The sequence below is a fragment of the Candoia aspera genome, chromosome 3 (assembly GCF_035149785.1).
Source record: "Candoia aspera isolate rCanAsp1 chromosome 3, rCanAsp1.hap2, whole genome shotgun sequence".
Lineage (NCBI taxonomy): Eukaryota > Metazoa > Chordata > Lepidosauria > Squamata > Boidae > Candoia > Candoia aspera.
In genome coordinates this window covers 36,541,490-36,555,966 of record NC_086155.1, presented here as the reverse complement: position 1 = coordinate 36,555,966, position 14,477 = coordinate 36,541,490, and the positions used below count along the sequence as shown (strand labels likewise).

The 14,477-nt window shown below is 40.4% G+C and overlaps 1 protein-coding gene across 1 annotated transcript in view; it reads right to left on the bottom strand.

Annotated features, from left to right (window-relative positions):
* The window catches only part of TSPAN2 (tetraspanin 2), a 65,765-nt gene that overhangs the window by 9,824 nt on the left and 41,464 nt on the right, over positions 1-14,477 (bottom strand). Inside the window, exons 3-5 of the mRNA XM_063297375.1 lie at positions 5,864-5,961; positions 4,636-4,710; positions 3,938-4,033 (exon numbers count right to left, since the gene is read on the bottom strand). Of these exons, the coding sequence (XP_063153445.1) occupies positions 3,938-4,033; positions 4,636-4,710; positions 5,864-5,961 (269 nt within the window). The remainder of the gene's footprint in view (positions 1-3,937; positions 4,034-4,635; positions 4,711-5,863; positions 5,962-14,477) is intronic.

Sequence of the window (14,477 nt, the reverse complement as noted above, 5' to 3'; positions counted from 1 at the left end):
TCTTCCTGGACTCATAGCTCCTGCCTGATGAGCAAGTGGCAGCTGTGGCCAGGAAAGCTACACAGGAAAGCTCTACATTTATAGTGCTATTGTGAAAGTTTATGGAAAGGTTGAAGAGAAATAAATGGTGTGCCCAATTTCCTCTCTGCTTTCCTGTGTAAAATAGCTTCTCTTCTGTATTCTTGTGTATCTCATGGCTTGGTAAGGCCTTAGATTTTTAAAAGTGAGTGTATGAGCTTCCCCCTTCAATCCCCCTACCTCCAGATGTTTCTCATTTCTGATGTAGCCTGGCTCAAGAGGCATATCTCTTCCTTTTAGAAGAGCTTTGCTAACTCGAGGGTCAGCCACTTCTGGCAGGGAGGGTTTGAGGTATGAGCTACCACCATCTTACTTAAACTATTGATAACCAACAGACGAGGTATAAACAATCAAAGACTTTTCAAAATATAAGGATGAGTTTCAACACAGGCCTGCACAGGAAATGTGCTATGCACCAGCCAGCATCATCAGAGGAACATTTTGTGTTGTCTGTGATAAGGACGGGGCTCCCAACAGCTGAGTTTCTGTTCTGTATTCACGTTCCTCTATTGAATGCTGCTGTTTCTTGGTTTGTTGCTTTATCTGTGAATAGGTCCTATATGTTAAACTTTGCAGTTCAAGTTATTCTTTTGGTCTATTTTGTCTAAAAAACCATCTCAGCTTCTACCTCATTTGTGGGTCTGTCATTTTTGAATCCACCAACCTGCTGCCCACATTTTGCTATGGCAAAGCAACATGCTGCTTAAAATCTTACAGCACTGGAAACAAAGGAATGTGTGGGTCTTCCTGCATATTAGCTGCTGATTGGAAGTACAACCTTATACAATAGAACCAAATTGGATTGGATTAAGTTAAGAGAGCCAGTTTGGTCTAGTGGTTAAGGCAACGGGCTAGAAACCAGGAGTCTGTGAGTTCTAGTCCTGCCTTAGGCACGAAAGCCAGCTGGGTGACCTTGGGCCAGTCACTCTCTCTTAGCCCAACTCACTTCACAGGGTTGCTGTTGTGGGGAAAAGAGGAGGAGGAAGGAGTATTAGGTATGTTCACCCCCTTGAGTTATTTATAACAATAATAAAGGCAGGATAATAAATAAATAGATAGATAGATAGATAGATAGATAGATAGTTCAGTTTCCAATGAAGTCTCTTAAGCTAAGTGAACTCAAGCTCAGCCAGGCACACAAAAGAAACAACCACAGCCAGGATTATGGACTGTTCCACTCTGAATGTGAGTGGGCTGTCTTGGGCCTTCCCTCAGTCTTGCCCTATGCCATGGATTTACTCACCGTGACTATCTAAGAAGGAATGGTCTTGTGACTAAAATACCAACCAACCTGTTGCCATGGCCTGACGTCGGGGTCCATGTTCAGCTCGGTCCCAACCCAAATGGGATATGACCACCTCAGACATTTTGGACTCCACCTGAACATAAAGAAAACTGAGTACCTAGAGACTGTAACCACCCATGGGATGCTCCAAATAATGGAGAAAACCTAAAGAAGGTGGATATCTTTCGGTACCTTGGCTCCCATCTCCAAGGTGATGGTGGCATCAGCGATGATGTGCAAGTGAGGGTGAATGCAGCCTGGTTGCGCTGGTGTGAAGTCACTGGTGTGCTTTGTGAGAAACAAATACCAACCCGTCTCAAATCTAAGATCTATAAGACGATCGTTCGCCCTGTGGCACTGTATGGAACCCAGTGTTGGGCATCAATAAAGGGTATAGAGAGCGGCCTCCATGTTATGGAAATGCATATGCTCCATTGCATATTGGGCATCTCACTGCTCGATCATGTCACAAATGATGCCATCTGACAACAACTAGGTATGTCATTAATTACAGAGAAGATGAGAGAAAGCCGGCTTTGTTGGTATGGACATGTCCTTAGAGCGGAACCTTCCACTGTCGTCAAAATAGTTTACCATCTTAAAATTGATGGCTGGTGGTCATGTGGGGGACCAAAACAGAGATGGCAAGACACCATCAATAAGGACATGCAAATTGAGGGTCTGTGCCCTGAGGATGCAGACAATCGGGCAAAGTGGCATTTCAGGATCTGAAAAGCAGACCCCATGATAATGGGAAAATGCTAGGAAGAAGAAGAAGACGACTATCTAAGAAGGAACAATAAATGGTCACATGTGTGGTAAGAGTTTATTTTAAACTTGGCATTATGGCTGCTTCTGTGGTGAATGAGACTGAAAGCCTGCCAAAGGAATGAGGCATAGGTCAACTGACAGGATAAATGAGGCTTGCCACTGTAGTGTGATGGATGACACATATTTAAGAGTTAAATAAATACTTAGATCAGGTGAGTTCTACTCATGTCAATTCTGGCATCATGCAGACTTGAAAATGGTGGACTAAGGCTGGAGAGGCCCACTTACTTTATATAACTGAAAACAAGCATATACTTGTAAGCATTTACTTACTTATTCGTTTTACAATTTTATACGCTTTCCACTCTCATTTTCTGGCTCAAGAAAACTCTCAAATTGCCATGTATTAATCTTTTTTTTAAAAGAAATATATTCCATTTTTCCTCCAGGAGCTCAAGATAGCTTACATGGGATCACTTTTCACTTTTTTGCCCAGCATTTACTTGTTTGTTTTGCTTATGTTTTGTCAAATCTGGAGGGCTCCAGATTTTATCTGCACAACAATAACCTGTGAGGTGGGCTGGGTTGAAAGAGTGTGATTGGCCCTTAGACTTTATGGTTAAGGATAGACTTGAAACCCAGTCTCCCCAGTGCCAGCCAAACTGCTGCACCACACTGGCTCTCATATGTGTGTGCGCGTATGTGTCTAGTGTATAGTAACAATATGGATAAAAATAAGCATTTTAAGCCACCCTGTTGTAAACTGTAATAGTAAGGGGTACTGCTCAACTCCAAAGGCAAGCTGCCCAAATCTAGGTCTGGGAGCCAGTTCACTGCACTGCTGTTTGTTTGCAGCCTATTTTTTTCCCTATTACTTTATACAGTACCTGTGCAAAATAGAGGATAGCCTTTTGCACATGGTAAAGTAAGTTTTTTAATGCTTAGGTCTTTGACTTACCAACACTCTGGTTGGAAACTTCAGAGGACAGTTTTCCACTTTCCTTTTAATCAGAGTGTTTGGGAGACTGCACCCAGCACTTCAGTTGGGTGGGAGGGGGTGATCATTTACATAATTTCTAGGGTTTCTTTTTCATAATTTCTAGGAATAGTTTCTTTTTCTTTTCTTTTACAAGAACTGGTTCTGAGCCCCAGACCACACTTTGGGAAACACTGATCTAGGCCCATGCTAAGGAAAAAGTAGACTTAGCTGTTGACGTCAGAAATATACGTGGCAGGACTTGTAAAACATATTTCACCGTAGACATGAGTAAAACAGACTATCTTGGTAAAGGCGGTCTTGCAAGTACCAATATCTTTTTAAAGGAATGGTGGTAGAAATAGTTTTATATATGCTACCTGACTTTCTTTGAGGATGACTATAATAAATCAATATGGTCTCCATGCCAGGACACTCGTTATCCATTTCTGCCAATGATACCCACAGTCCTTCCAAGATACTGCATGTGATTTCAGCACTTTACTAGGGTCTGCAGTAGGAATCTCATGAAATGCTGCAATATTTCCAAATTTAGCGAGATTTAGAAGGATGTGTGTGCCACAGGCTGGAAAGGTTGCTGATTATAGTAAAGTAAGAAATCACAGAAAACTAACTTTAAAAGACTTTGAAATCAGGCGTCACATAGAATCTTGCCCGGTTTCAGTAGGAAGAAAAATTCCAGAAGGGGAAAGACAAACATTATACAAATTGAATTCTAGGATTCATTACCAAATAGTGGTCTTCTGAAACCATCTAAAAGCAACATTGGTGAGCAAAATATTTGAATTCATATTCATGTTACTCACTGCATCATGAAATGTGATGAGTGTTTTGTTTTTGGTTTGATCATTGATGTAGTTTTCATAAGCTTCCTCGTAGATAGCTTGGACTTCATTGACTGCCTGCAGAAATAACAACCACAACAAGCAGACATCCTAATTAGATATGAAGGGTAATGGGGAAACCAGCAGAGGTTCAGTTACAGGAAACTCATGGCTTCCCTCCAGTCCTCTGGTTCTACTACTTGAGAATATACAGAAGATGGAGGGAGGTAAGAATGAGGCAACAAAGAGGGCTACAGTCAACCTTAGAGTAGAAAGCTTTAGCTATTTACAGAAATAGACATGTCAGAGATTGAACCTGTAGCACTTTGGGGGCATAAGGAAGCAAGCTCTAGGCTTTGGCTGGGGTGCAGCGTGACTGGTGGATGGGGTGTGGCTGATAGGATGCAAAAGGAAGTTGCCTGGGCAGGTTATGCCATTTCATACAAAACACTGCCACATCAATGACAGTATATGCTGTTAGGGGATATCAGATCTGTACGTTAGCCTAGGAGGTAAAAAAAAAGGTTCTACAAAGAAAGCAAGAGAAAACCTTTTCTGTATATTTGCCAAGACACATCCATGAAATCACCGGGAGTTGCACTTAACTTTAAAGGAGATTTTACCCTTTTAAACTATCTTTTTAGCTTAAGATATTTAGGACAGCACGTGATTTCACTTACCGTCTTCTTGCCCAGAAAAGCAAAAACCCCTGCAGTGATTTCAGCGGCAAAAATCACCAACAAGCAAGTAAAAAACTACAAAAGAATGGAGATAAGATTAGAGGTTAAACTTTTATGGAATCTTGAAAGCAGCATGTAAATATTTTCTTTGGGGTTTAGAAATAGTGGTTTTAATAAAAGAAATACTTTATATAGGCCAAGGATAAATGGGCAAAGGGGAGGTTCTAGTTCAACTTTTGTTAAATCAGGATAATTTCACACTTCAGGGAAAGGTTGGAACAAAGAAATTATCAAAGAGGTGTTCTAACACTGCAATATATCCAGAGCCTTTGCAATAGAATTCTGTGTGTCATGAGTAAGGATGGCGAGCAGGGGGCTCCCATCCAGACTGTAAAGCACATGCGTAGCACTGAGGAATTAGGTAGCCATTCCAAGAGACACAGATCGGGCCTGCCTTAACCTTTGGGGTTTATATGTCTGGGTTTTCCCACGCTTCTTCAGTTTGTTAGGATTTTCCTGTTATGTAGCAGCAATAAAACACTAGAGACCTGTTCCTTGTCTCAGCGTGGTTCCTGGCTGTTAGGACACTGTGCATGCTTTGCTCAAGTAGTAACTCCCACAACATTCAAGGAGGCCGCATTCTAGTAAGTGAATATAGAGTTGCCAATTAATGCTTCATGAAATCCTGTGCCCACTTAGATAGAAATAGGTCCTGTCAAGCTGAATGTGAGTTACTTCTGATTATGACTTCAGGGTCATTAAGGGTAGATAATAAAAGGACCTCCAAGTTACTGCATTTATACAAAAGTTTACATGATCCACCCTCCTCTTTTTTCCAATGTACAGCAAATTGGTTTCAATATAGGGGTCCTGGCTTAATAAACTATAATTTATTCAGCAGGGGATGGTGTCAGATCTACCCGCTATTTTTAAAAATCTCTCTTCCTTTTATGCCAACTTTGATCTGCTCTCTGTTATGTCAGAAATAGTTTTGTTTTAATACCAGTTTGCTAACCAGGATCTTAAATTACAGTTTGATATTTGTATTTAAAAACAGACTTCCCTGTTTTGGACTTGGAATGAAACAAAATGCAAATACTTCAGCAAAGGGAGAACTTGGGACCTTAAACTGAAGGTATTGCTCATTTGGCTTAATGAACAATGATTTACTAAATTTTGCATTTGAGAGAGCACTCATATCACCTTACCATACATGTCTATTACTTACTGCTCCAAGCAGGCACTGAGACTCCCGTGCTGCTCCACAGCATCCAAAAAATCCTACTATCATCATCAGCACTCCTGCTCCCACCAGCACATACAGTCCTGTAAGGAAAGACAGAATTGCCATGTTATTTCCAGACTCCCATGTTAATTGAGAATCAGACAGAGGGAGACCCACAAGTCAATCAATTACTAGAGTCCTGTTTCTTGTAAAGAAATCATTCTAAGCTATCCAGTTACATTGACCACCAGGACGTGCCAGGTGACTGGTTTCATCCTTTACTAGGATGCTTGAGACGTGGGTAGCCAGATGTTATTCTGTGGGGTTCAAACCCTCTACTGGAATTGAACACATGAACCTTCACACTTTAGATGACTATATGCATGCATTGGCTTTAGGAACTATACATGTCTTGGTGCTCATTGGTAGCAAGGGGTTATCTAGAAGCTCTCAGAATGTATATACAATCTACCTACTTAGAGCATAGAGATACATGGGGGCATTTTATAATGTTTGAATCTAAAACTGTTATCAACCTCAGCCAACAGAGCTGGGGAAGGCTATTAGAGGTAGTCCTCCTTTACCAACTGTTTGCAGTTATGACGGTGATGAAAAGTAACTTTACAACCAATCCTTGCATTTACGACCTTCACCGTAAAGCATAACAAAGCTGAACAAAGATCAGAAGCAGTTGTGGTTTCACTTAGTGACTGCTTCACTTAACAACCAAGTTGCCAGCCCCAAGTGGTCGCTAAGCAAGAACTACCTGGGTATAGATACTTAAATATATTCACAACCCTGACAGGCAGCCTTTGCAGCCATTTAAGACTGAAGTTTAAATAAAAACAGAATAGTTAAAAAAATAATATACAAGTGCATTACAATACCCTAGATCAGTAGCATTGGGGTTTTTTAATTAAATAAATGTTGTGGTATCAGTGGTATCTTAACTCCCTTCCTCTCCTGAAATAGCTGAACAGAAAACAACAAAGCCTCTCTCAGCAGCAGCGCTTGATGAAGTAAGAGGGAAAGTAAAGTTTTGATAGATGGTAAGAACTTTTTATTATGGCAAAGCAGCCAATTTTTATTATGGCAAAGCAGCCAGAAATAGCCTTTCAAAATTCTGCTTTGAATTGTAGTCACAAGAGTTGGATGAATGATTTCTCCAGGGGAAGAAGAAATTTTGCAATTAATTTCTCAAGGGGAGGACACGCCTTCCTACCTTACCCAACACCGCTACTGAATCTGAAAAAGTCCAGTGGAAGGTGTGTCCTCCTGATGTCTTGTCTTGCATGGAGGAATAGTACAATGAAAGGCAGGACACTCACACTTGCCTCTGAGCTACCTCATAACTAAACAATTCAGGGATACCACCCTCCATCCATTAGAATTTCTCTAAAATGTCTCTCTTCCCCTTGAAAAGTAAATTATATTTCATCAAATAAGACTGCACTGTGAAAAAGTTCACAAGACTTCCTCTGCCCTGTGCTAGTCTGAGCTGACTGTGGAGGTCTCTGAACGTAGGCTGGGCTGGGCCATAGGGCTGCAAGCTTCCCAATACAACCTCACCAGATACAGCTAAGGGGATGACTCTGAATTCTTGATGCTTGATTGTAGGCCAATTTCCTTGCAGTTCAAGGGAGATTTGAAATAAAGCTCTGTTCTGATTGGGTAGCAGGGCCTTTGTAACTCTACACTGACAGAAACAGACATGCAGAAAGGCTTGAGAGAGAAAAGGTTGGAAAATGATTGTGTGGTGTGTCACATATTACCATGTGGCAAAAATAAACTGGGGGACTAAGTATCGCATTGGCAGCCAGCTCTGTATTGCTCCTTCCTACACTTTAAGAAACATGTCTGTGAACAAAGCCAAAGGATGTTTCATGTTCCTGCTCTGCTCTGTACCATATAAAATACAGCTAAGAACAACCCACTGAATTATTTTTGTAGTTCCGCTGGCTTCCATCTTTATACTTCTTCTTAATGTTCTCACTGAATGGAACTACACATCTTAAAAATTTCCTCCATCTTTTACCAAAGACTGTGTTACCCAGACTATTCAAATGTGTCTCCTCAAAAACAAAATAAAAAATATAATGCAGGGTTTTAAGAAAACAAAATGGGTCAAGAAAGTATTCAGGAATGTTTTTGTAAATATTTTAGTTCGACCTACAAATAGCCAGTTATTCTGCCGTTCATAAAGAAAATCAACTCTTCTGTGTGACATTAAACAGTTTTTAATGCTGCAACAAGTCCCAGCAATTTATTCTTGCCAAACCACTTTTCAGAGACAAAAGATGACATGTTGCAAAGAAAAAGATTAAAACTGAAATATTCAAGAGATTATATAAACTAAATAAAGGCTCAAAATCAGTCTTGCAATAAAAAGTCAGCAGGATTCTTCTGAATAGAGCATGTGGTTCCCTCTAGATTTGTTCCAAATATTCAATGTGAGTTAATGAGTAGCCCCATTAATTCCCAATAAGCAATAGCTCTAATACTAAATATTTCTGAAGCATAAAAGTAAACAAAGCATCAGGGGCTCACAAGAATACAATTTATGGTCTTGGGAATGGATAATTATTAATAATTAACTGGTTTGAAAGGAACATTTTCATGCATAACTTTAGGAACCAAATGATTCAGCAACCTGCTTTAGGAAATACAGTAACCATCTTCCAAAATCACACAACTTTGTCAAGAAACAGCTGGTGTCAAGCTAATGGCAAACCATGTTTGCACTCGGTTCAAAGTTCTGAAAGCCCATTTCAAGTTTCAATATGCAATTATTCTGAATGTCACTGTACTTGTTCAAAAGGTTCATATTTTCCTGCTGTTAATCACAGTGAATGGAAATATGAAGACTGAACTGACTTGGGAGTCCACAAGGTTGAAATGTGGGTGATTATCCAAAAAGACCTTTTGAGGTTGGAAGTGAAAGAGATAAAAGGCTCAACTGCTCCACAAGAGGGCAGAATATAACCACTCTTTAAGAGATTATTTTGAAGCTTTTTATTTTATAAATGAATTTGTCAAAAATATGTCATTCTTTCAAGGACTAAAGCTGCTGCCATAACACAGAGAATTTATTTTGAGCCTTCAAAATAATTTTTTGTTCTATCTACAATATATGTAACTTGAGTAAGAATTACTTTGGAAATTTCATGTAAAGGCCTTAGCTAAATGCTTGCAACCTGACTTTTGAAGCCAGCTTCTCAAGTATATGCTTGCTCTACTAGATATCTTTGGGTATATGTACACCTTGCTATTTTCCAGAAAGTTCTGACCTTTTCAGGATGGACTGCTTTTCTTTATATGGTTTTACCTCTTATACTCTCTTCCTCTCAATTCCTTGGTGGAGTCAATGGCACAAGCTTCTTAATCATATATTCTCTCCTCCAGCTCCCCTTCTCTTCATGTGCAATTGAAGACTACCAGGATCAAAACCCTGAGATGTGATAATTTGGCCAGATTTTTAAAAATATGATTTAGATATTATTTAAAATTTGATGAATTAAGGTATTATTTAAAATATGACAGGGGTTATGGGTGCCATTTTTTATTACCTTAAAAAATGGCACCCATAACCCGTCATATTTTAAATAATATCTTAATGCATCTTCATGCAGGCATTGTACTGCCCTAGATCCTCACTCTGACGAAGAATGCATTTCAAAGTATTCTAAAATATCTTCTGTCTTTTGCATGCTCTAAACTAAGGAACCCAAGCTGATCGTCCTACCAGCAATTTTATTCAACTCCAAGTACTTCTTTAAAAGAGAGCCAGTTTGGGGTAGTGGTTAAGGCACCAGGCTAGAAACCGGGAGACTGTGCGTTCTAGTCCCACCTTAAGCATGAAGCCAGCTGGGTGACCTTGGGCCAGTCATATTCTCTCAGCCCTAGAAAGGAGGCAAGGGCAAACCACTTCTGAAAAATCTTGCCAAGAAAACTGCAGGGACTTGTCCAGGCAATCTCCAAGAATCCGGCATGACTGAATGGATTAAAAAAAAGAAAACCCTTCTTTAAAGACAACTATGCAGCATGGCACTCCTTATATGGGAAGATTGGGTCAGTTTGAACAATCTTGCTCCTCAGCCCTTCACTGTGGCCTCTGAGAATACATAAGCTCACCATCCATGGTTTAAACACACTGTGAATGATAAAAACAAAATGTACAGATCCAAAAAGACTTTATCTTGCTTGAGTAATTTCTCTCATTCATATTTTCCAGATGATGTCACCATGGAGGGAGGGAGGGAGGGAGGGATGCAGCTCAGTACCAGGCTCTATTAGAACTTTGCAAGGCAGGGTCAAACTGTTCAAGAGTGCTAATTTCCCCACTCATTTTATTCTCTGGGGGCAGCCCTCCACAGAGCATCAGACCCCTGCTCTTCCAGGAGAGAATGAGTTCAGTGAGGTGAGTAGGATTCCTGTTGCTTCCTGTTAGCAAGCCTTATCAGGAAGCTTTGCATGAAAAGGACAGTTTGGCTCAGTGACTCGTACAAGTGAAATGCTAACAGCTCCACCAGTGAAGGACAGCCTGGTAACTAAAACTCAAAAGATGCCCTGCTCCTGGTAACTAAAACTCAAAAGATGCCCTGCTCTTTTGTGTGAACAGAGCAGGGCATCCTGCATTAAAACATCATTCAAGGGAAGAAAACAACCCCTGGTGCAGGGAGACCAAGGCACACAATCTGGCCCAGGCCGGCCTGCCTGCCTGCCTGCCGGCCGGCCTGCCTACCTGCCTATCATCCCACCTTTATTATTATTTTTTAAATAACTCAAGGTAGGGAACATACTTAATACTCCCTCCTCCCCCTATTTTCCCCACAACCACCACCCTGTGAGGTGAGTTGGGCTGAGAGAGGATGACTGGCCCAAGGCCACCCAGCCGGCTTTCAGGCCTAAGCTGGGACTAGAACTCTCAGTCTCCTGGTTTCTAGCCCGTTGCCTTAACCACTAGACCAAACTGGCTCTCTTATTATAATTAATATAATTATAATTAATTATAATTAATTATAATTTTTAATGAGACTGAAGTGAAAAATTATTTGACATATGAGAATCATATTATCTGTATTTAATAAGTTTAATTTTAATTAGATTTTTATTTAATCTAAATAGAATCAAATTTAATTTTTCATTTGCCCACTTCCCCATTTTTTTGCCCTGGTCTCACACTGCTTGAGTGTGGCTCCTCTCATGCTACTCAAGAGCTGAAAGTCTCTAAGTAGGTAGCTATGGTGAAGATGCACACCACCTATATGACAGTCAAACATCCTTGGAAGAGCCTCTAGGTCAAATAAAATGGCTTCACTGACCATCTCAGCTCTATCTCTTGTTCAGTCCTTGGGAAAAAAAAGAAAAGAGAGCTTATTTCTTTTTACATGAGGTCAAAGCCTGTTCCCCTCTGATTTGCTCTTAGTAATAAGGGAGTCCCATCTGAGTATAGCAGAGACATCAGTTGCCTTGCAACAAGGCTAAACATCTAGTAAGAAAGAAGGAGTACTTTGTGTGATAATCAAGGATGAAGACACTCTTTGTCTTAAGTGGTGAATGCAGAATTCCATCTCACTGTACTGCTTATGGGATGGTTGGAGAGGACTCTGCAGCTGTGCAGAGAGTAGAGTATAGCATTGTTGGAGATATGAACTACTATATTGCAGACAGGCAGGCTGTACATTCTTTGTTTCTTCTCTGCTTCAGAGCCCTGTCTCTAAGGTGACATGCAAACTTTCAGCTAGTGTTTCCACACATAATTAACCTCGGAGGAAGTTTGCTTGTTTATGCAGCTGATATCTAATTTACTACAAATCCCACAGCACCAATTACACCATGTCTAATGATGTAAGTCCTTCCTAGCAAAGCTAGTAACTGCTACCATTATTAAGGGCCCAGACAACAGACAACTAGACAAGGAGCTCTGGTTGGTTGATATACAAGCTTGATTTAAAACAAAGCAAAGCAAAAGAAAACATAAGATATACAATATCTATTGCAGCATCTTTACAGATACTTGGAGAGAAACACCAACATCAACACTTTGTGTTCTTATGTTCCATCAATAGAACATAATTTGGGATAGTAAAGGAACCATTTGTCTCTGCAATTTGGAGACATTGGAGACGCACTGCTCAGATGTGGGTATTATGAGCTACTGGCTTCCTGAGGCACCCAGCCCATCATCATCACCATCAATTACTATTATTAATGTTTCAGTACCTGGTGTCTCCAGAGTTTTCAGCAGCACAAAGCACTAAATAATAGAGGTACATTTTCCTGCCAGATTTTGGATTGAATGAACAAAGATGTTTTAAGCCTCAAAAACTTCCCCTGAACCAACAAACCAACAGGGTCTCAAGTTTCACCTTATTCTCTCTAATGACATCATTATGTCACTGTCCTTCTCACCATGGCCTTCCTCCCAAAATGATGTATTAGGCATATGGAAAAAATCTCTTTCCAGGGAGCTCTAGAACACTGATTTTTTTCTTGTTAGACCAGCTATTCTGGCTGTGAAACAAAAGCTTTCCAGAAGTAAATCCTCTTGAACAGGAAGTAGTTCATGGCGTTCCAGATATGTTGCACGTAATTATGGGTGTGCAAGTAGCTCCCAGCTATGCAAAGTTGTCCACTACTATCCTAATAGCCAGTCTTTAAGGTCAAATTGGGTAGGCAATAAATTGCTCCAAGTCACCCAGTGAATGGCTGTCTAATAATAGCATCCAGACTTGGAAATGAAAGCTCACAACATACAAAATCTATGTTTCACCTGCCCAAAACACATAATAAAACAGATCCAAATCCCACAGAAGTTTGGGTCTTGTTCACAATAGGTTCCTCTCTGCCATCCCTTTTCCACTCGAGTGATGTTGATTAACAGGACCAAAGCAAGAGGCATATTGCCTTGCATATGCTGAGGTGCTGACACTGGAATGTCTCAAGCGCCAAGAACCATAGAAATGTACCTCCCAGGTTAGTTGTTTCTCAAAACAGTGCCCAGGCACTTCAATAAAACTGTCATGGCAGGTGCAGTAGCATATAATAAGACTATTAGACGAGGCATGGAACCCTCAAATCAACAGAAAAAAATCAGGGAAATCTCCACTGTTTTATGTTTGCTTCAACTGTGATTTTGCATGCTCATGTTTTATCATGGCAGTGCTATGAAGCTGAGGTTTGCTAGTAGCATAATACAAAGAAAGAACTGGAACTAGTATCTTAAAATACTGGTTTCAGCAATTGTTTTCTCCTTAGTGAATACTTTTCCAAGTTTTACAGTCAAGAATTCTAAATAGGTTTGTAGAGCATAAACATAGCTCCCACAGATGCAATTGAATACAAGAGGCAGATATTAAAAGGCAATTAAGATTTCCTCATTTTGAATGAGAATCTAGAGAGTTAATGGCTCAAGATAATTAGAAACAATATTTAGATAATTATATTTCTTTCCTATCTCCCCTTGCAATTCTGCCAGCAATTCTGCCGGCAGAATAGGAATATTTTCTACTTATTTGCTTGTTTATTTATTTCAGCAGAATTTGAAAGCATTTTACAGGATCAGATCATAATTGTAGAAAAATATTGTACACATATTATTTCAAATGCTTCTTTATGCCTGCTAAAAATGTCTCCTAACATGATTAAGGATTTGGAATATAGGACTCTTTGTTGTTCATTCAATCAGTTGCTTCTGACTCTATGTGACTTCATGGACCAGCCCACGCCAGAGCTTCCTGTCGGTCGTCAACACCCCCAGCTCCCCCAGGGACGAGTCTGTCACCTCTAGAATATCATCCATCCATCTTGCCCTTGGTCGGCCCCTCTTCCTTTTGCCTTCCACTCTCCCTAGCATCAGCATCCTCTCCAGGGTGTCCTGTCTTCTCATTATGTGGCCAAAGTATTTCAGTTTGGCCTTTAATATCATTCCCTCAAGTGAGCAGTCTGGCTTTATTTCCTGGAGGATGGACTGGTTTGATCTTCTTGCAGTCCAAGGCACTCTCAGAATTTTCCTCCAACACCACAGTTCAAAAGCATCTATCTTCCTTCTCTCAGCCTTCCTTATGGTCCAGCTCTCGCAGCCATATGTTACTACGGGGAACACCATTGCTTTAACTATGCGGACCTTTGTTGTCAGTGTGATGTCTCTGCTCTTAACTATTTTATTGAGATTTGTCATTGCTCTTCTCCCAAAGATTAAACGTCTTCTGATTTCCTGACTGCAGTCAGCATCTGCAGTAATCTTTGCACCTAGAAATACAAGGTCTTTCACTGCCTCTACATTTTCTTCCTCTGTTTGCCAGTTATCAATCAATCTGGTTGCCATAATCTTGGTTTTTTTGAGGTTTAGCTGCAAGCCAGCTTTTGCACTTTCTTCTTTCACCTTCATCATAAGGCTCCTCAGTTCCTCTTCGCTTTCAGTCATCAAAGTGGTATCATCTGCATATCTGAGATTGTTCATGTTTCTTCCAGCGATTTTAACTCCAGCCTTGGATTCCTCAAGCCCAGCATGTCGCATGATGTGTTCTGCATACAAGTTGAATAGGTAGGGTGAGAGTATACAGCCCTGCCGTACTCCTTTCCCAATCATAAACCAGTCCATTGTTCCGTGGTCTGT